The 20,655-nt window shown below is 55.5% G+C and overlaps 2 protein-coding genes across 4 annotated transcripts; one reads left to right on the top strand and one right to left on the bottom strand.

The window, feature by feature from the left end:
- Window positions 1–214: 214 nt before the first annotated feature.
- SF3A2 (splicing factor 3a subunit 2) lies at window positions 215–12,926 on the bottom strand. 3 transcript variants are annotated; one of them, XM_058040675.1, is made up of 9 exons: window positions 12,863–12,926; window positions 10,321–10,488; window positions 8,600–8,671; window positions 7,278–7,324; window positions 6,437–6,546; window positions 5,200–5,249; window positions 3,234–3,374; window positions 1,692–1,760; window positions 215–689 (listed from the first exon to the last, which is right to left on the bottom strand). In XM_058040675.1, exons 2-9 carry the CDS (start codon window positions 10,444–10,446, stop codon window positions 357–359), a joined length of 948 nt encoding a protein of 315 aa, XP_057896658.1. In that variant the 5' UTR covers window positions 10,447–10,488; window positions 12,863–12,926; the 3' UTR covers window positions 215–356. The 3 variants fall into 3 exon arrangements, with proteins under 3 accessions (XP_057896658.1, XP_057896660.1, XP_057896659.1); XM_058040677.1 differs by lacking the exon at window positions 12,863–12,926 and adding an exon at window positions 12,486–12,626; XM_058040676.1 differs by lacking the exon at window positions 12,863–12,926 and adding an exon at window positions 11,856–12,126.
- Window positions 12,927–12,986: 60 nt separating this feature from the next.
- PLEKHJ1 (pleckstrin homology domain containing J1) lies at window positions 12,987–18,649 on the top strand. Its single transcript, XM_058040670.1, has 6 exons — window positions 12,987–13,112; window positions 14,514–14,581; window positions 15,836–15,902; window positions 17,499–17,589; window positions 17,743–17,806; window positions 18,417–18,649. Exons 1-6 carry the CDS (start codon window positions 12,998–13,000, stop codon window positions 18,483–18,485), a joined length of 474 nt encoding a protein of 157 aa, XP_057896653.1. The 5' UTR covers window positions 12,987–12,997; the 3' UTR covers window positions 18,486–18,649.
- The last annotated feature ends 2,006 nt before the right edge of the window (window positions 18,650–20,655 follow it).

The following is a 20,655-nucleotide window of genomic DNA, read 5'->3' as shown; positions in this document are numbered from 1 at the left end:
TATATATATATAAATGCAAATATATATAAATTTATATATATATAAATACAAATATAAAAATATATATTTATATATATATATTTTATATATATATATTTATATTTGTATTTATATATTTTTATATATTTTATATATATATATATATATATATAAAATCTCCTGTATCTAAGGGGTGGGGAAAGTGAACCCCAAAAGCAGCACAGGAGAGCAGAGGGAAAGGAGAATCAAAAACCTTTTAATGAACCTACAGAGTTCAGCCATCTTTGCAGAGGTACAAAAAGGATCTGTTCCCTGGATGGGGGGTGAGCTGCAGTTAAAAAGACACAAATCCCACGGGACGGGGCCCAGCAGGGGCCTCAGTTGGAGGGAGGAGGAGGAGGGATGGTGCCCGGCCCCTCGGTGGGCAGCGGCGGCCGCAGCATGGGGGGCAGCGGGGCAGGGGGGGGCACCCCGGGCGCTGGGGGCAGCTGGGGGGGCACTGGGGGGGGTGGCACCGGCCCCGAGGGGGGCATGGGGGGCAGGGCCATGCCCCCAGGGGGAGGGGGGGGCATGGAGTCGGGCAGGGGGGGCCGCGGGGGCAGCCCGTTCATCAGGGGAGGGGGCGGCGGCCGCTTGACGGTCGGGGGCCCCGGGGGGAGGTTTGGGGGGGCCGGGGGCTTCTCCATCTTGAAGTGGAACTGAAGGAAGAACTGGCAATGGGAGAGAAAAGGGAAGAATTAATTAATTAATCAGGAATTGACAGAATGCTGGAGTGCCCTGAGCTGGGAGGAGACCCTCAGGGATTATCACTCCAACCCCTGTCCCTGCACAGACACCCCAAACCCACCCTGAGCACCCCTGAGAGCTCTGGCAGCCTTGGCACCCTTCCCTGGGCAGTGCCCAGCACCCTGCTGACAGCTCTGCCAGCACCCAGGAGCTGCTCTCTGCCCCAGAGCACAGCTCAGGCTCCTCCTGTCACCCTGCTGTCCCTGGCAGCATCTGTGACTGGTGCCAGTCTGGCCTCAGATTTTAACTCCTCTGGACTCTGAGGTTCCTGTGAGGGGTGGGAGGTTCCTGTTCCTCAGGCTCCCCCAGGCAGGTGTGTGCAGGGAACACAGGGCACAGAGCCATGGAGAGGACACAGTGCTGAACATTTATCGTGGCTGGGAAAAGCCAAACCTAACCCTAACCCTAAGATCAACAAGTCCAGCCATCAGCCCAGTTCACCACTTAAACCATTTGTGGCCACAAATGCCACATCCATGTGTTTTTGAATACTTCCAAGGGTGGAAGTATGCCCCTGCCCTGGGCAGTCTGTCCCAATGCCTGACAATGCTTTCAGTGAAAGAATTTTCCCAATTTCCAACCCAAACCTGCCCTGGCACAGCTTGAGGCCATTCCCTCTGGTTTCTCCTGTTCCCTGGGAGCAGAGCCTGACCCCCTCTGGCTGCACCATCCTGCCAGGGAGCTGTAAGAGCAAGAAGGTTCCCCCTGAACCTCCTTTTCTCTGGGTATTTATGCCTCATCCTGCTGCTGAGGCATAAATAAAGAAACTGAATCCTCTCTGAGATCCGCCACAGGAGGATCTCTGTCACCTCTCAGTGCTCAGGTGCATTTAGAGAATGGAGATTTCAACAGCAGGACAGAACTGATGTCACTCTCTCAAGCTGCTCTGCTCCCCTTAAGGACAGACATCACAAAACCTCAGTTACCTGTTTGGTTTCTCTGTTCCAGTGAGTCCAAAACTTTCCCTCTGCTTTATCAATTTCTCTGCTTGGCACCTGCACAGAAAGAGAACACAGAGCTATTCTTAGCAGCACCAGATTAGCTCAAAGGCCCTTTTTAGCCCCAGAGCCTGAGAGATAAGCACAGTTATTCCAGGCCTTGCAGGGTTGTTATTAGACAGAGGTGGGGGCAGGAAAGAATTAAGTTACTTCCCTATCGGTCAAGGACAAGCAGCAAAAATCCCTCCCTGAACATCTGCACAGAGGCTGAGGAGTGAAGCCCAGGAGGCTCCTGCCTGTGCCAGACTCTGGGAATTCACAGCTCCCCAGGGCTCAGCACAGTCTGGTTTTCATGCCAGAGTCCTCCACCAAACCTCAGTGGGGTTTAAAGACTTCCAGCCACGTCTTCCTGACCCCCCCCTTGAACTCCATGAGGGTTAGCACAGACATCAGAGGGTTCATTAGGAATTAATTACAGAATGTCCTGAGCTGGAAGGGACCCTCAGGGATGATCAGTGCAGCCCCATCCCTGCACAGCCACCCCAACAGCCCCACCCTGGGCAGCCCCGGGAGCTCCTGCAGCTCTGGCAGCCTTGGCACCATTCCCTGGGCAGCCTGGGCAGTGCCCAGCAGCCTCGGCGGGCAGAACCTTGCCCTGAGCTCCATGCCAAGGCCTGGCACAGCTGCAGCCCTTGCTGGGCTCCTGTCCCTGTGCCAGAGCAGAGCTCAGCCCCTGCCCCTGTGCCTGCCCTGGGGAGGAGCTGCAGCCCCCGAGGAGCCTCCCCTCAGTCTCCTGGGCTGCAGCTGAACGAGCCAAGTGCCCTCAGCTGCTCCTCAGCCCTTCCCCAGCTCCATGTCCCTCCTCTGGGCACTCTCCAACAGCTTTGGGTCCTTCTGATCCCGTGGTGCCACTGGAGCTGAGGCTGCCCCAGGGCAGAGCAGAGTGGGACAATCCCTCCCTGGGCCTGGTGCCCCCAGCACAGGGGGGCCCTTGGGGCTGCCAGGACCCAGCAGTGACTCAGATCCAACCTGCACTGACCAGGACCCCCAGGGCCCTTTCTGCAGTGCTCTGAGATGAGCCAGATCTGCTGAGATGCCTGGAACAGTTGCTGTGCACATCCCAAGGGATGCTCCAGCCTTAGATGAGCTCAGCTTGGGCACCTTGGTCTGGTTCTCTGCATGTCTGCTGATTTCCAGGACATCTGGGTCCTGTTTGGCTTTGGGATTTGCTGCTGAATTGCTTTTTTCAGGGGGATCCCCTGTGCAGAACTGGAAGCTCCTTGATGGAGAAGCAGGTCCTGTGTGCTACCCAAGGAGAGGAGAATCCTCTCCTGGCTCCTCCATTGAGTATCCCAGAAAAGAGTTTAAAAACTCCAAGTTTTGGCTAAAAAAAACCCACAAAGCACAGGAGCAGAAGGTGACAACAACCCTGGTGGCACAAACATACAGAGGGCCAGGGGGCTGTGCTGGTGTCACCACGTGGCCCTGGTCACAGCCAGGCAGTGTCCCAGCTTTCCCTGGCAGCCTCACCTTGAAGGCAATGGTCTCGTAGGGCTCAGCTGCCATCAGCAGGTACTGCCAGCGCCGGTCCGGGGGCTCGATGCGCTGCTCGTAGGCCGACATGAAGCGGTGCCGGGGCATGATGCTCTCTGCTATCTCTGGGTAATCGATCTGGGGGGGCAGGACAGCATCAACAACCCCCCCTCTGCACCCCCAGCCCTGCTCAGAGTCACAGAATCGTCGAGTGATGAGGCTGGGAGAGATCTCTGTCACAGATGTATTTTATGAAAAATCCTTTTGCTAGGATTTGTTGTCCTGAGAAGCTGAGAGGCCTCAGAAATTAAATGTAAACAATAATAAAAAAACCTCCAAAACAAAAAACAATGCAACAGGTGCATCTTTGATTGGTCCATGTTGGTTGTTTCTAATTAATGGCCAATCACAGTCAGCTGGCTGAGACTCTCTGAGAGTCACGAGCTTTTGTTATCCTTTCCTTTCCTTTCTCCTTTTCCCTTTCCTTTCCCCTTTTCCCTTTCTCCTTTTCCCTTTCCTTTCCCCTTTCTCCTTTTCCCTTTCCTTTCCCCTTTCTCCTTTTCCCTTTCCTTTCCCCTTTCTCCTTTTCCCTTTCCTTTCCCCTTTCTCCTTTTCCCTTTCCTTTCCCCTTTCTCCTTTTCCCTTTCCTTTCCCCTTTCCTTTCCTTTCCTGAAATCCTTTCCTTTCCTGAAATCCTTTCCTTTCCTGAAATCCTTTCCTTTCCTGAAATCCTTTCTTCTATTCTTTTAGTATAGTTTTAATATATCCTTTTCTTTTAATATAATGTATATCATCAAATAATAAATCAGCCTTCTGAAACATGGAGTCAGATCCTCATCTCTTCCCTCATCCTGGGACTCCTGTGAACACCACCACAAACAACCCCTCCTCTGCACCCCCAGCTCTGCTCAGAATCCCAGAATCACAGAGAATCAGAATCACAGAATAATGAGGTTGGAAGAGACCTCTAAGATCAACTAACACCTCAACTAGACTACAGCACCAAGTGCCATGTCCAGTCTTTTTTTAAACACATCAGAGATGGTGATTCCACCACCTCCTTGGGAAGAGCATTCCAGTACTTTATTATTCTTTTGGTGAAAAAATTCCTCCTAAAATCCAACCTATACCTTCCCTGAGCTTGAGGCTGTGTCCTCTGGTTCTGTCAGTGCTGTCTGGTGGAAGAGACCAACCCCACCTGTCTGCAACCTCTCTTCAGGGAGGTGTAGAGAGCAATAAGGTCACCTCTGAGCCTCCTCTTCTCCAGCCTAAACAACCCCAGCTCCTTTACACATTCCTCACAGGGTTTGTGTTCCCAGCCCCTCTCCAGCCTTGCTGCCTCCTCTGGATGTGCAGAATGACCTCCCTGCTCCTCCTGGCCACACAATTCCTGATCCAGGCCAGGAGCCATTGGTCACCAAACACATCCCCAGTGTGGAGCACACCCAGAGCAATCCCCAGTGCAAAGGAAATAAACAGCAAAGGAAAGGATGAGAATCCCAGAATAGTTTGGGATTAAAGACCCCAAACTGAATTAGGGGAAATTTAGGAGAGATTTTGGGAAGGAATTGTTCCCTGTGAGGGGTGGGAGGGCCTGGCACAGGGTGCCCAGAGAAGCTCCATCCCTGGAAGTGTCCAAGGTCAGGGTTAGAGCAGCCTGGTCTCATGGAAGGTGTCCCTGCCCATCACAGGGGGATGGAAACAGATAATTTTTAATTTATTTTTTTTCTTCAGCCAAAACTCTGCTGTGATTCTCATCTCATTCCACCTCAGGAATATCCCTCTCCCACTACACAGCCTGACAGCTGATCTCAGGGATTTGCTCAACACAATCAGCTGCAGCAGCAAGGAAGATAAGGCCTCTTTATAATTATTGATTTATTAGATCCTGCAAAGAGCTGCTCATTTAGCAGCAGTGTGACCTGAAAAACCCTGACAAGGAGAGTTTGAACTCTGCCCTTACCTGGAAGAGAAGGCTCTGCTGGCCTGTTTCTGGGTCTCTCTGTTTGGTCACTGTAAAAAAAAAAATAAGAAAGCTGAGAACATGCTCCAGCAGAGTGAGAGCAGCATTAATCTGCATTAAATTTTCCAACAATTAAGTATTACAAGATTTTTCTCCTGTTTATCAAACAAAATGTCACAAAGCTACTTCTGTAAGGTGGGCAGGCCTTGGCACAGGGTGCTCAGAGCAGCTGGGGCTGCCCCTGGATCCCTGGCAGTGCCCAAGGCCAGGCTGGGCAGGGCTTGGAGCAGCCTGGGACAGTGGGAGGTGTCCCTGCCATGGCAGGGCTGGCACTGGATGGGATTTAATGTCCCTCCCAACCCAAACCAGTCTGGGATTGTGTCACTGCCATGGGCAGGTTTGGGTCCCTCACCCCAAGAAGGACATTGAGGGGTTGGGGGTGTCCAGGGGAGGGAACAGAGCTGGGAAGGGTCTGGAGCTCCAGGAGAGGCTGAGGGAGCTGGGAAGGGGCTCAGCCTGGAGAAAAGGAGGCTCAGGGGGGCCCTTGTGGCTCTGCACAGCTCCTGACAGGAGGGGACAGTTGGAGGTGTCAGGCTCTGCTCCAGGGAACAGGATGAGAGGGAACAGCCTCAGGCTGGGCCAGATTTAAGTTGGATATTGGGAAAATTCCTTCTCTGAAAGGGCTGTAAAGCACTGGAAGGAGCTGTCCAGGAATCCCCATCCCTGGGAGTGTTAAAACACCTGGTGACATGGTTCAGTTGTGGCCTTGGCAGTGCTAAGTTTACTGTTGGACTCAATGACCTTCAAGGTATTTTCCAACCTAAATTATTCCACGATTCTCCTCTACTGAAGTTCATTTGCTGTGGGGCAAAGCACTGGTGAGATTAAAAAGCCAAATTTGGTACTGAAGGCCAAAAACCCATGAAAAACAGAAAAAAACCCCATGAATTCTGCCTGGAGTGAGTGATTTACAGCATTGATGAAAGGTGCTGCAGCACAAGAGAAGGAGAAGATGAGATGCCATCATCTCCTTGGCAGCCTGAGACAGACCCATGTATTATTGAGTGCCTCTCCCTGCCTGTCAGCCATAAAAAGAAGTTCCATGAGCAACTTAAACAATAAAAAGACTCCAGGAAAGAGCCCATATCTTATTCATGGGCAGAGCTGCTCAAAAGACCAGTGAATAATTCACATCCCACCAGGCAGGGACTGCCCATCAGGGAGCTCCTGGGCTCACCTTTGTAGCCTGGGCGCCCAATTTTCACAAATTTCTTCACTTCCACTTTCACCTTCTCTGGGGCAGGCTGGGCTGGGGCTTCCTTGGCTTCCTTGGCAGCTCGTCGTGCCCTGGGGATTAATTCAGAATTTAAGAATTCTTGTTTCTAAAGGAGCAGTTTGAATCCCTCAGCACAGCATTCCACAGGAATCATGCCAGGAAATCCTGTTTTATCCCCAGCTGTATCCATCCTCCCCCTTAGCTAAAGGTTGTCACTCAACCATCTGATCCACCCTCACCATGACCTTGAGGCCAGGCTCCACAGATGGATTGGAGAAAACTTGAATTCTTGAAATCAACATGAAACCAAACCCACAGATCAAGCAAAGCAAACTGGATTCCTTAAAAGAACACTTAAAAACTTCTCTAAATCCATATTGACAAATTCAGGTCACAGAATTTTGGAATCTCCTGAGTTGGAAGGACCCACAAGGATCAAATCCCACCCCTGGCCTTGCACAGACACCCCCAAAATCCCACCCTGAGCATCCCTGTGAGTGTTGTCCAAACACTGAGAGGTCCTTCTAACTAGACTCAGACAATTTGCTTTTAAAACTCTCTCTCCTTATTCCTTCAGCGATTTCACAACTGGATTTTAGCTTAAAATGGAGATTTTCAGCACCATTTTTCAAGCAGATCCAGGCTGTGCCTCCTGGCTGCATAAGGAACCACAGAAAAATAACAATCAAGCAGAGTGCAGTGGAGATAAAGGGCTACAGACACCCAAAATTATAATATTAAAGTGCTTCAGTAATAAAGAATTCAGTAATAAAGAATAAAGTTATTTTGGAGGATAACTTACAAATTGGTCTGATGCTTCTTCCCCTGGGTATGTGCTAAGTAACTCCCCTGAAATAAAAACCAAGGTAGAAGTTAAATGAAGCCATGACTGAAACATTCCTGTCACAGGGTGGTTGCAGCACTCCCTGACAAGGGTGTTTTAATCCTCAGCACAGAGGAATCTCACTCCAAAAGTGCAAGTTGCTCTCAGCTGCTGAGCTTGGGCTATAAGATATGTGTGTATTTTATTTCTTATATGTTAGAAGTGAGGCAGTTATTTTTTGTTAATTGGGCAGTCTATCTCTCCTACCACTAATTTTCCCTCTGGGGAGATATCTTTTGTTAATGGGCTATTGAATCTCACTTCATAACTGATAAAATTACATCATCTCATTGAGAGATGTCCTGCAAAGAGGGAGGAGCTGAGCATTCTTACTTGGATATAATCTGAGATTTAGCACACTAGAAAAAGTGTTCTTTCAGAAGAAGTCTTTCTCTACTAGGTTCTATGAAGAACAGCTTTCTTTTCTATTAGATTCTCAGAAGATCAAGCTCATCTACACTACTGAACTTTCAGAAGAAAACTACACACTTCAACAAGATCACAGCTCACACTGTCAGGTTTAACCATCTGTCCTAGATGGCATTGTGTGTTCTATTCCCATCTGTCAGAGCTGGGGCAGGTCTCTGCTGTTCTTGGGGCAGTTTTTTCTTTATCTCTCCCACAGCCAACCCTCCCTCCAGGAGATCTCTGCTGTCCATGGCCACTGAGTGTCCCTGCAGGGCTGATCCAATCCCAGCATCCCACGGGGAGATGCTCCGCCCAGGGGAGGAGCCAAGCATTCCTACCTGGGCACAATCTGAGGTTTGGGACACCAGCACAGCCTTTCCACTGCATTCCCAGAGGAGCAGCTGCCTTTTCCACTGGATCTTCAGAGGAAAACTCCACCCTGCTGCAGCAGAGCCACAGCTGGCACTGCAGGAGGGCTGAGCCCCCATGGGATGGGGCTGGGACACCACCCTGGCACACAGGGGGCAGCTCCTATCCTGACTCTGTGTTATTTTGTACTACTCCACTGATTATTTAATTTTTTATTTTCTTCCCTAATAAAGAATTTTTATTCCTGCTCCCATATCTTTGCCTGAGAGTCCCTTCATTTCAAATTTATAACAATTCAGAGGGAGGGGGATTACATTTTCCATTTCAGGGAGGTTCCTGCCTTCCTTAGCAGACTCTTGTCTGTTCAAACCCAGACACCACCCCCCACATCTCAGCAGTCACTGAAGCTCCTGTTATTCCCAAGGTGCTGCTGCTGGGATCAGGACAGGCAGATGTTCCCTCACCTCATTGTTGTGCAGGGTCAGGCAAAGCTTGCACTCGTAGGAGCCCAGATGATTTTTCATAAAATAGGGGTCCTGGGGAAAGAATGATGGACAAGTTATAAACAAAATCCATTGGTAAAGCAGGAGAATAACCAAAATACTGCAGAGTTCTGCATTGGAGAAAGTGGTTCCTCCTCCTGAGGGTGCTGGCACTGCCCAGGCTCCCCAGGGAATGGTCCCAGTCCAAGGACAGAGCTCCAGGAATGTTTGGATTCCACTCGCAGGGGTGCCCAGGGTGGGATTTTTGGGGTGTCTGTGCAGGGCCAGGGCCTGCACTGATGTTCCCTGAGGGTCCCTCCCAGCTCAGGAAATCCCAGGATCCTGTAGCTGAGTTCAGATTTTAAATTAACAGCACAAGAGAGCTTTAGCAGGAGGAAACAGAGGGAGACCCAACAGCAGCTGTGTGCAATGGTGACAGAATTCCCAGCTGCAGCAGGAAACACCAGAACCCAAACCAGCCCTGGGGAGACTGGAAATAGATGGGTACACAAGAGCTGGCACCTCCTTGTCACTCTGTCCCAAATATTCCTTATTCAACCCCCACATGTCCACAAACAGAAGTATTTAAACCCAACCCACAGCTCAGCATGGAGATGAGAAGGCTCTGAGGGTACCATGGAGCCTAAAGGGGCTTCAAGAGAGCTGGAGGGGAACTTTGGCACAGGACAAGGAAGAATGGCTTCAAATAGACCAAGAGTAGATTTAGATGGGATATTGGGATGAAATTCTTGGCTGTGAGGGTGGTGAGGCCCTGGCATGGATTTCCCAGAGCAGCTGTGGCTGCCCCTGCACCCCTGAAAGCATCCAAGACCAGGCTGGTTGGGGCTTGGAGCACCTGAGACAGCTGAAGATGTCCCTGGATGAGCCTTAATGCTCAAACCCTGCCATGATCCCATAGATCTGACCTTGCACAGTGTCCCCGTGGCCTGGGGGTCCCTGTACCATGGATGTGACCCCCATGGTGTCCCCAGGGCTGTGGGGGGTCCCTGTCCCATGGATGTGACCCTGTCCCCATGGCCTGGGGATCCCTGTACCATGGATGTGACCCTGTCCCCATGGCCTGGGGATCCCTGTACCATGGATGTGACCCCCATGGTGTCCCCAGGGCCATGAGGGTTTCCCGTACCATGGATGTGCCCTGTCCCCAGGCCAGGGGGTCCCTGCACCATGGATGTGACCCTGTCCCCATGGCCTGGGGGTCCCTGTACCATGGATGTGACCCTGTCCCCATGGCCTGGGGATCTCTGTACCATGGATATGACCCTGCACGGTGTCCCTGTCCCATGGATGTGACCCTGCACGGTGTCCCCATGGCCCAGGGGGTCCCTGTACCATGGGTGTGACCCTGTCCCCGTGGCCCAGGGGGTCCCTGTACCATGGATGTGACCCTGTCCCCATGGCCTGGGGGTCCCTGTACAATGGATGTGACCCTGTCCCCGTGGCCCAGGGGGTCCCTGTACCATGGATGTGACCCTCCATGGTGTCCCCATGGCCATCGGGGTCCCCTGTACCATGGATGTGACCCTGTCCCCGTGGCCCAGGGGGTCCCTGTACCATGGGTGTGACCCTGTCCCCATGGCCTGGGGATCCCTGTACCATGGATGTGACCCTGTCCCCATGGCCCTGGGGGTCCCTGTACCATGGGTGTGACCCTGCCCCCATGGCCCAGGGGGTCCCTGTACCTTGTTGATGTCGATGGTCTCCAGGGCCAGCTGGCGGAGCCGCTCCCGCCGGTCGCGGTTGCTCTCGGAGGCCGAGGCCACGCCCCCGCTGCCCGTTTTGCCCCCGGGCCGGTGCTGGAAATCCATGGCGGGGATTCCTGGCCTTCAGCTCCCGGAGAAATGGACAGTCTGGGAAAAGAAAGGGATAATTGAATCACGGGATTGTTCAGCCCAGCAGCGAGGATGGGAAGGGCACCCCAGACATGCCCTGGGCACACAGCACGGGATGCAATCCCACATCTGGTACCAGCTCAGGAAAGTGGAGTGAAAGGATCCAGAAAGTCCCCCCGGAGCCCTTCCCATCTCCTCAGCCACTCCCAAGCCAAGCAGCTCCACCAGACGCCCCCCGAGACCCCAAACAGGAGCTTTCCCCCCTCACCCGAGGCACCAAGAGCCCCAGAGCTCTCCCCTCTCCACCACCCCAACACCCCCCAAAGCCCCAGGGCCACCCTCCCACCATGGGAGGCTCAGAGCCCTCCAAGCCCCCAACAAGGCTCTGAGTGTCCCCAAGCCCCAGGTGAGGTCCTGGAGTCCCCCCCAAACCTCCCCACACAGAGCCCAAACACTGGAAGGACCTTTAAGGAACCCCAAATCCTTCCCCACAGAGAGCCCAGTTCTCCCAGTCCCTCTCCAGCCACATCCCCCAGTAGCTCCAGTCCTGATTCTCCACTCAAGGCCCCGACTCCCACTGATGCTCCCCATATTCCCAGTCCTCCCCTGGCCCTACCCCAGTTTCCCACTCACAATTCTCCAGTTCTCCCAGTCCCTCCTCACTGTGTACTCCCAGTTCTGCCCTGATCCTACCCCTGGTCCCCCAGAGCACCCAGTTCTCCCAGTGCCTCTCCTCTAACCCCAGTCCTAATTCTCCTGTCAAAGTCCCCCAAATATCCCCAGTCCTGCTTCTCCTGGTCCTCCCAGTCCTACCCCCATTTTCCCTGTCCTCATTCTCCAGTACCCCCAGTCCTCCCACCCAGCTCACCCAGTTCTCCCAGTCCCCCTCCAGCAACTCCAGTCCTGATTCTGCACCCAGGGGCGCCAGTCCTGCCCTCCCAATGCTCCCAGTGCTGCTCTGCTCCTACCCCCAGTTTCTCACACGTCATTCTTCAGTTCCACCAGCCCCACCACCCCAGTTCTCCCAGTTCCCTCCTTTTCCAGCATCCTCGGTTTCTCCAGCACCCCCAGTGCTCCCACCCAGGGCACCCAGTTCCCCCAGTACTTTTCCAGTAACTCCATCCCAGTTCTGCACTCAGGGTCTCCCAGGTGCTCCCAGTCCTGCCCTGTTGACCCTCCCAGTAGCCCAAACCCTGCCTGGGCCTTTCCCCCAGTTTCCCACTTGTGATTCTCCAGTTTCCCCAGCCCCATCGCCCAGGCTGCCCAGTTCTCCCAGTCCCTCCACACCCAGCTCTTCCAGTCCCTCCTTTACCACACTCCCAGTCTCTCCTTCCCAGTTCTCCCAGTCCTTCCTGAGCCAACTCTCCCACTCCTTCCATACCCACCTCTCCCAGTCCCTCCTTCCAAGTTCCTCCAGTTCCTCCATGCCCAACATTCCCAGTTTCTCCTCACCCAGTTCTCCCATTCCCCCCTTCCCAGTTCTCCCAGTCCCTCCATACTCAACTTTTTCAGTCCCTCCTGGCCCAGCTCTCCCGGTGTCTCCTCACCCAGTTCTCCCAGTCCCTCCATACCCAAGAGTCCCAATCCCCCCTTCCCAGCTCTCTCAGTCTCTCCATACCCAGCCCTCCCAGTCCTTCCATACCCAGCTCTCCCAGTCACCCCTTCCCAGTCCTCCCAGTTCCTCCATACCCAACATTCCCTGTCCCTCCTCACCCAGAACTCCTGGTCTCTCTTCTCTCTGCTCTCCCAGTCCCTCCATACCCAGCTCTCCCAATCCCTCATTGCCAGCTCTCCCAGACCCTTCATACCCAGCTCTCCCAATCCCTCCTTCCCAGTTCTCCCAGTTCCTCCATACTCAACCCTCCCAGTCCCTCCTGACCCAGCTCTCCCAATCCCTCATTGCCAGCTCTCCCAGACCCTTCATACCCAGCTCTCCCAATCCCTCCTTCCCAGTTCCTCCATACTCAACTCTCCCGGTCCCTCATTCCCAGCTCCCCCGGTCTCTCCTCACGCACCTCTCCCGGTTATCCCAGCTCCACTTCTCCCGGTCCTGCCCGGTTCCCCCTCTCCCGGTTATCCCAGCTCCACTTCTCCCGGTCCTGCCCGGTTCCCCCTCTCCCGGTTATCCCAGCTCCACTTCTCCCGGTCCTGCCCGGTTCCCCCTCTCCCGGTTATCCCAGCTCCACTTCTCCCGGTCCTGCCCGGTTCCCCCTCTCCCGGTTATCCCAGCTCCACTTCTCCCGGTCCTGCCCGGTTCCCCCTCTCCCGGTTATCCAAGCTCCACTTCTCCCGGTCCTGCCCGGTTCCCCCTCTCCCGGTTATCCCAGCTCCACTTCTCCCGGTCCTGCCCGGTTCCCCCTCTCCCCTCACGGCCCCCTCCCCCTCTCGGTACCTGCGCGCGGCCCCGCTCTCTCCCCGGCGCACGCGCGCTCCCGTCCCTGCGCATGCGCGCCCCCCGCCGCCCCGCCAGCCCTTCCGCCGGCTCTGAGGGCGCTTCCGGCGGCGGCGGCGGCGCCCGGGCGGGGCCATGGGCCGGGGCGGGCCCGCCATGCGCTACAACGAGCGGGAGCTGCTGTCCCTGGCCCGCCAGCCCGCCGAGAAGGCGGCCGAGATCCGCATGAGCGTCCCCAAGAAGGGCAACGGTGAGGGGGAGTCGGGGCTGGGCTTATTGGGGTGGGAGCAAGGCAGGACCGGGGGTAGCTGAGGGACCCGAGTGGGGAATCAGGGCTGGGGTTGCCGGGGTAGGACCAGGGGAGGACTGGGGGTGCCTGAGGGCTCCGAGTGGGGAATCCAGGCTGAGGTTATTGGGGTGGGAGCGGGGCAGGACCGGGGGTACTGAAGGGCCTGAGTGGGGCTACTGGGGAATCAAGGCTGGGGTTATTGGGGTGGCACCAGGGCAGGACCGGGGGTACCTGAGGGGCTCCGGGTGTGAAATCAGGGTTTGGGTTACTGGGGTAGGACCGTGGATACTGGGAGGATCGGGGGAGACAAGACTGGGGGTACCTGAGGGCCCCAAATGGGGAATCAGGGTTGGAGTTATTGGGGTGGGACCAGGACAGGACCGGGGATACGTGAGGGCCCCGAGATGGGGAATCCAGGCTGGGGTTACTGGGGAGGGACTGGGAGAGCTGAGGGTGCTGGAGGATCCGGGCTGGGAAAGTGGGAGCAGTGGGCGAGGACGGACTGGGAGAACTGGGGTGGTGGCACTGAGGGGACTGGAGAATCACCAGTGAGAAACTGGGGTAGGACCGAGTCCGGACTGGGAGAGCTGGGAGTACAGGGGAGGCAGGGGGTGTGGGGAGGAAGGTGAAGGTGGGTCAGGAGTGGGGATTCCTGGGGGGCCCCAAGTGCAGAATCGGGACTGGGGATACTGGGGGGCAAGGCTGGAGAGGGATTGGGGGAGCTGGGAGGGAGCATTGAGGGTGTTGGAGGATCCAGGCTGGGAAACCAGGGCAGGACTGGGGGTGGGTGGGACTGGCTGTACTGGGTGGGCAGCACTGGGAGCACTGGGCAGAGGTGGATGGGTGGGCATGACTGGGGGCACTGGGCACAGGGGCAGGGTGGGACTGGCTGCACTGGCTGGCAGTGCTGGGAGGCAGGACTGGGACAGGCAGACTGGGAGGGTTGGAGCTGGACTGTGGGAATGGGGAGCGCCAGTGGTGGGATCCAGTCTGGGCGTGCAGGGAGGTCCTGAGGCTGGGCTGAGCTCAGGGAGATCCCCCATTTCCAGGAGATCTGGGGAAGAAACTCTTCCCTGAAATCTCCCAGCAAATTCCCTACTCCCTCCCTTGTGCTGAGCCTTTCCTGCTGGACTTTGTCCCCTGGGAGGTGACACCCAGCTGGCACCTGGAGCTCTTCCTGGAGTGCCTGAGGCCCCGTGGTGCTGCTGGGAGCCCTCCTGAGCTGCTCTGGGGCTCTGTCACCCTGAGGCCACTTTGTCCCCCCCAGGCAGTGTTTGGGGGGTGCTGTGGTGGGCTCAGGGCTGGCAGAGGTGCCCCCTGTGCCCCCTGGCTCAGCCTTTCCTGCTCCTCCTGTCCCTGCAGTGCTCAAGAAGCGCCTGGTGAAGCTCGTGGTGAATTTTCTCTTCTATTTCCGCACCGATGAGGCCGAGGTAGGGACTGAGGCCCTGGCTGGGGTTTGTTCCCTTCCTCCTTTCTTCTTTTTGTGTGGGCTGGGAAAATGGTGCTGGAAAAAGGAACAGGGCCCACCTTTCCTCTTCCACCAGCTCAGCAGGGCTGCTGGAGAGGGACTGGGGATGGAGGGACAGGACACAGGGAATGGCTCTCACTGAAGAAGTGACATTTAGATGGGAAAAAATTCCATTTAGATGGGATATTGGGCAGGAATTGTTCCCTGGCACAGCTGGGGGTGCTCACCTGGACAAGAGAAGGCTCCAGGGACACCTCAGAGCCCCTGGCAGGGTCTGGAGGGGCTCCAGGAGAGCTGCAGAGGGACTGGGGACAAGGCCTGCAGGGACAGGACACAGGGAATGGCTCCCACTGCCACAGGGCAGGGCTGGGTGGGAGATTGGGCATCAGGAATTGTGGAATCCATCCCTGGAATGGATTTCCCAGAGCAGCTGGGGCTGCCCCTGGATCCCTGGCAGTGCCAAGGCCAGGCTGGGCAGGGCTGGGAGCAGCCTGGGACAGTGGGAGGTGTCCCTGCCATGGCAGAGGTGGCACTGGGTGGGATTTAAAGTCTCTTCCAACCCAAATAGTTCTATAAAATACAAGATAAATCAGGTTTTCAATGCCTTCCCTGCTGTTTGATTTGCTTCTGACACTTTGGTTCACTTGGACAAAGATTTCCTGTGCTTGATGTTGTTCATGGCCAGTGTCACCTGCTGTCCCCATGTCCCTGGACAAAAATCCCAGGTGGATTTTTGTCCATCCTGAGCTGTCCCAGCTCCCCTCCCACTGTTCAACCCCTCACAAGGCTCAGCACAGCCCTTACACAGCTCAGTGTTGGTTATTCTGGGTGTCAGGGTCAACGTTTCATCTTTGATTTTAAAAGCAAATGTTCTCTGGTATCACAGAGTAAAGACCAGGCTGAAGGTCATTAACACCTAATTAACAAAAGCCAAGTGCTACAAGTGACACTGGCATGAATAGGCTGATTAAAGAAACATGAAATATGGTGCAGACTGAATTATTTAAAAGCAGCTCCAGCTTGTGAAAGTTGCTTTAAAGGCTCCAGGGAAGCTCTGTGGGTTAAACCCTCGTGGTGTTGGGGGCTCTGTGGGTTAAACCCTCGTGGTGTTGGGGGTTCTGTGGGTTCAGCCCTTGTGGTGTTGGGGGTTCTGTGGGTTCAGCCCTTGTGGTGTGGGGGCTCTGTGGGTTAAACCCCCTCTCTCTCTGTTTTCCAGCCCATTGGAGCTCTGCTGCTGGAGCACTGCAAGATCACCAAAGAGGAGGAGAACATTTTCTCCATCAGTGAGTGCTGCCTGTGCTCCCTTTGCCTTCCCCTTGTGGCACAGGGGGAAGGAAATGTTGGCACTGCTCAGTTCCTGCTCTCCCTGTTTCCCTGGGGGCAGCTCAGCCCTTCCCCTCCTTTTGGGGTCTCTGCCCCCAGCCCTTCTGCTCTTCCTCTGTGGGGTCAGGGTCCTTCAGGTGGGGTTCAGACTCTGCTCCCAGGGAACAGGACAAGAGGAAATGAGCTCCAGTTGTGCCCAGGGCAGGTTTAGGTTGGATATTGGGGAAAAATTACTGCCCCAAAAAGGTTTGGAAGCACTGGCACCTGGGGACAGGGGTGAACCTGGTGCTGCTGGGCTGATGGTTGGAGTTTTCCAACTTCACCAATTCCTCAGCCTTTCCCTCCTCAGCTGTTCCTCCCTGTGCCTGTGGCCCATCCTGAGATCTCAGGGATGTTCCATGGCACAGCCTGTGGGGTTTGCACTGCAGCACTAAGAGCAGCCAGGCCCCTGTGGAATCCCTGGCAGGGGGAGCTTGCTTATTGACAGATCTGCTCTGTGCTGCTGCATTTGATCCAAAAAAACACCCTGGAGAGGCTCAGATAAAGCTGCTCCAGCCCCATCCTCCCCTCTGTGTGTCCTTGTGCAGCTGCACTCCCCTGGGAGCAGCCTTTCATCCCCTGTGCCAGAGGTATGTGGCCACAATAACAGGATGTTTCTCCAAGGCCATCCCTGTATCTTTTGGCCTGGCTGCCAGGCACAGCTGTGGCTCTGCTCTGTGCTTCCCTCACACAGCCTGAGCACACTGAGCACCAGGGGCTGCATCCTGGGCTTTGGGGAGCTCTGATGGGGCAGGATTCCTGAGCAGGGTTAAACCCAGCAGTACCCACAGCACCACGGGCTGGAGTTTGGGGTTTGGGGGTGTTGGGAGCTCTGATGGGGGAGGATTCCTGAGCAGGGTTAAACCCAGCAGTACCCACAGCACCACGGGCTGGAGTTTGGGGTTTGGGGGTGTTGGCAGCTCTGATGGGGGAGGATTCCTGAGCAGCAGTTCCTGGTGTTGGGATGTGTCCACAGCACCTCCTGACCCAGGAGTTTGGCAGCAGCAGCCCTGAGGGTGAGCTCAACAGAGCCCTGGGGACAGCAACTGGGGGCATGTCCTGCAGTGGCACCAGGACCTGCTCCCCATGGTGGCAGTGCCATGTCAGTGTCACATCCCCAGAATCCTCCAGCAAAAGCAGCTCAGGGCCTGCTCCCAGTGCAGTTTCACTCCTTGGCTATCCCTGCAGGTTTCCCAGTTCCTCCCTCAGGGCTGTTTCCCACTTGGATTGAAATCCTGGTGTCTTTGCAAGGGGCCTCGGGGAGTCAGCCTGGTTCTGGCCATGCTGATCCTGTTCAGGTCACCCTCAGTTTGGGAAGTTGCTGTGAGCTGGGAAATGCTGTGGGCAGCTGCCCCAGGCACCCAGGGAATGGGAGAGGGGCTGGAGGTGGGGATTGCAGACTCACTCCCAGCTCATCTTCATTAACAGAGCTGCTAATTGTGGCCGGGCAGAGCCAGGGGAGCAGCAGCAGCAGCTCTGCCAGGACCTGCCTGGAGCCTTTTCCCTGTCCCTGGCAGGTTTCATCGAGGAGCCAGAGAGGAAATACTGCTTTGAGTGTGCCACGGAGGAGCAGTGCCAGGAGTGGGTGGAGGCACTCAAGAGAGCCAGGTGGGCTGAGCCCTCAGGGCTGGGGGCTCTGGGCTGCTCTGGGAGCAGGAACTGGGAGGGCAGTGCTGTCTCCTCCCAGACCAGCTTCCCTCAGCTCTAAATAGCATCTGAAACTTGCCCACATCCTTCCCCTGCTCTGTTCCTGTCTTGCAGCTACGAGTTCCTGAGGAGGAGCCTGATTTTCTACAGGAATGAGATCCAGAAGATGACAGGGAAGGTGAGTGAGTCCCTGCAGGTGTGACAATGGCTCTGGGTGCCAGCAGGGGCTATCTGGAGTGCAACAGAATGGGATCTAGTCTGGGCATGGAGGGAGGTTCTGGGGCTGGGCTGGGCTCAGGGACATCCCCCATTTCCAGGGGATCTGGGGAAGAAACTCTTCCCTGAAATCTCCCAGCAAATTCCCTGGCAGCCACAGGGGCTGTTGCTGCCAGTCCTGCTGTATGTGGGAAGGAGATCCCTGATCCCATAGGGAGCTGTGATCTGCACAGCCAGACCTGAGCACCTTGTCCTGGGTGCACAAATTCCAGTGCTGGAGTGGCTGGGTGTTCCAGCCCTGGGTGCTCACTCCAACCCTGATGCACAAATTCCAGTGCTGGAGTGGGCCAAGGTTTGGAGCTCCCAGGGGCTCTCTGGAGCAGCTCACACCACCCTGGGCACATCCATGGGTGGAGATGCTGCTCAGCCACGCCCTGCCAAGGTGCCAGGAGCATCCCAGCTCTGGGGAGGGAGGTGGCTGTGGCTCCCTGGACCTTGGCTGTGTCCTGTGTGTCCCAAGGGCTGCTGGGCTTTGTCTGGATCTCACTGGTGCCTCCCTGTGCTCCCCACAGGACCCCCTGGAGCAGTATGGGATCTCAGAGGAGGCTCGATTCCAGCTGGGAGCACACAGGGAGCTGTGACCCTCCCCTGCTGCAGCTCCCCACACTGACCACCTGACTTTTTTATTTATTACCCAATCATTTTGTACTTTTTTTTTTAAAAGGAATTCGTTGCACATTCCCAGTGCCCCAGCTGGGGGGGCTGAGCTGTTCTGGGGGTGCTGCAGTGGGAGCAGAGCCCCCAGGCCTGGGGCTGGCAGAGCCCCCAGCTCCTCCAGGCCATGCTGGGCCAGCTCCCCCCTTCAGCTCAGCTCCCCTGGCTCAGGATCCTCCTGCAGTCCCCCAGGCCCAGCCCTGGTGTAAGAGGATGTGACTGATGCATTTCTGGGCTCCACATTAACCCCTTCCTGCCCTCCAGGGAGGAGTGGGAATTCCACAGCTCCAGCTGATGGAGAGGAGCATTGCAGCCCTGTGCAGCCCTTTGGGGTCTTCCTTTCCCTCCCCTGCAGTTCCTGGGGGCTGGATGAGCCCATCCAAAAGGACAAAGCTGCAGAGCAGGAGGGAACAAAGGCAGGGAGGGATCCCTGTGTGATCCTGCCTGCCTGCAGAGCTCTGCAGTAATCCAGATGGAGGAGCTGGCAAAGGCAGGAGCTGCTCCCTTTGGCTGCAGGATGGAGCTGCAGGACGTGCACCAGCTCAGCCAGGCATTAACCCTTCATTCCCTGAGCCACTGCTGCAGCTTTTCACCCCTCTGTGTGTCCCCTTTGTCCAAAGGGACAGAGCAAAAGCTGTGCCAAGGTGCCATGAGCTGCCAGGGAAGCAGGGCTGCAGGGTCAGGATCAGGATAGGAACATCCCCACAGGATCAGCCCTGGCTCTGGCTGCCCCAAGGAAAACTGCCCAGACATGAGGGGTGAGGACACTCCCCACACCCAGGGCTGCTGCAGACCCAGATTCCCGAGTGCCTGAGCAGCTTCCCTGGACCCAGCCCGGGAAAACTCCCGGGAAAACTCCCAGGAGAGGCCTCTGGGAAGGTGCCAGGGGTCGCTGTCAGAGGCTGCTGGCAGCAGGAAGGGGCTGGGGCAGGGCAGGGTGGGGGCCTGGCCTTTGGGAGCTGCAGCTCTGGGCATTGTTCCCCTCCAGCTGCCCAGCCCAGGGCAGGGGTGGAGCAGCCTCCGAGCTGGGTTTGAAAGGAATTTTGGGGGTTTTTTTTGGGAATTAATGCCCAAAGCAGAGCCCACACTCCAGCCTTTGGTGTCCTGGTGTTCCCTCTTTACCTCATGCAGCTGAGCACTAGGGGTGACTCCTGTCACTGAGGCTTTAGTTTTGATCTCAAAGCTGAGATTTTCCCTTTTCCCCCCTTTCCCTTGAATCATTCCAGGTGCTTGCGATCTCAAAGCTGAGATTTTCCCTTTTCCCCCCTTTCCCTTGAATCATTCCAGGTGCTTGCTCCAGAAATTACCAAAATCAGCCGAGGGCAGCTGCCCTGAGGGATCAGCTGAGTCCAGGGGGGGCTGCAGACAGATGGCAGCTCCAGGGGGAATCCAGTGAGGGATTAAGAGCAGGAGCACACTGGAGCTGTGCTTTAGGGAATCAGTGTCCTTGCATGACTCAAGGGCATTTCAATCCTGCACTTTTCCAAAGCAGAGCTGAGTTCTCAGCTGGGCCTGCCACCACTGTAACCAATGTGTCACCTGTGCCTTGCAGGACACCTTCCCCAGGTGCAGCTGCCACCCTCCAGTGTCACTGTGCAGAACAAGGGTTTTATTTGCTGTTCCAGGGAACAGTTGGGTGAGCAAGAGCAAAGCCCAACATTTGAATGTTCATCACCAATGACATTTCTTACCTGAATGTACAACAAAAGCTGTGAAGAGTTCCAGGCCCAGGGACTCAATCCATTGTAGGGCAGGGCTGGGACACGGGGTGGGATTTAAGGATTTAGGGAGGGAGGTTGGTACTTTGTAGACACTTTGAAATCTGCATCAACTGCTGGTGATTTACAGACAATTGTTCATTTTTCACGTTCTGATGATTTTGCTTGTTGTGTTGTACAGTGAACATTCCCAATAAATCCTGTTTTAATCTTTGTGCTGGTCAGAGCTGTTGTACAACACCAAAGCCTCCCTGGGAGGGGTGGCTGGAGCCAGAGGGGCACCAGGGGTGGTTCCTGCTCAGGACCCAGCTGGGGATGGCTTCACCAGGGGCTTTGGGGAGGCTTTTTCAGACAATCAGAATATTCTGGGTTGGAAGGA

The sequence above is a fragment of the Melospiza georgiana genome, chromosome 26 (genome assembly GCF_028018845.1).
Source record: "Melospiza georgiana isolate bMelGeo1 chromosome 26, bMelGeo1.pri, whole genome shotgun sequence".
NCBI classification, from domain to species: Eukaryota; Metazoa; Chordata; class Aves; order Passeriformes; family Passerellidae; genus Melospiza; species Melospiza georgiana.
This window is presented reverse-complemented; position numbering and strand designations above follow the sequence as displayed.

What these genes read in the sequence shown, in the direction of transcription:
- SF3A2 (XM_058040675.1), bottom strand. Translation starts at nt 10,446, where the DNA reads ATGGATTTCCAGCACCGGCCCGGGGGCAAAACGGGCAGCGGGGGCGTG. An exon ending in TGACCCTGCACAACAATGAG is followed by an intron (nt 7,325 to 8,599) that starts GTGAGGGAACAT and finishes TTTTTATTTCAG; the next exon opens with GGGAGTTACTTAGCACATAC. An exon ending in ACGAGACCATTGCCTTCAAG is followed by an intron (nt 1,761 to 3,233) that starts GTGAGGCTGCCA and finishes CTTTCTGTGCAG; the next exon opens with GTGCCAAGCAGAGAAATTGA.
- PLEKHJ1 (XM_058040670.1), top strand. Translation starts at nt 12,998, where the DNA reads ATGGGCCGGGGCGGGCCCGCCATGCGCTACAACGAGCGGGAGCTGCTG. An exon ending in CGTCCCCAAGAAGGGCAACG is followed by an intron (nt 13,113 to 14,513) that starts GTGAGGGGGAGT and finishes CTGTCCCTGCAG; the next exon opens with TGCTCAAGAAGCGCCTGGTG. An exon ending in GGAGAACATTTTCTCCATCA is followed by an intron (nt 15,903 to 17,498) that starts GTGAGTGCTGCC and finishes TGTCCCTGGCAG; the next exon opens with GTTTCATCGAGGAGCCAGAG.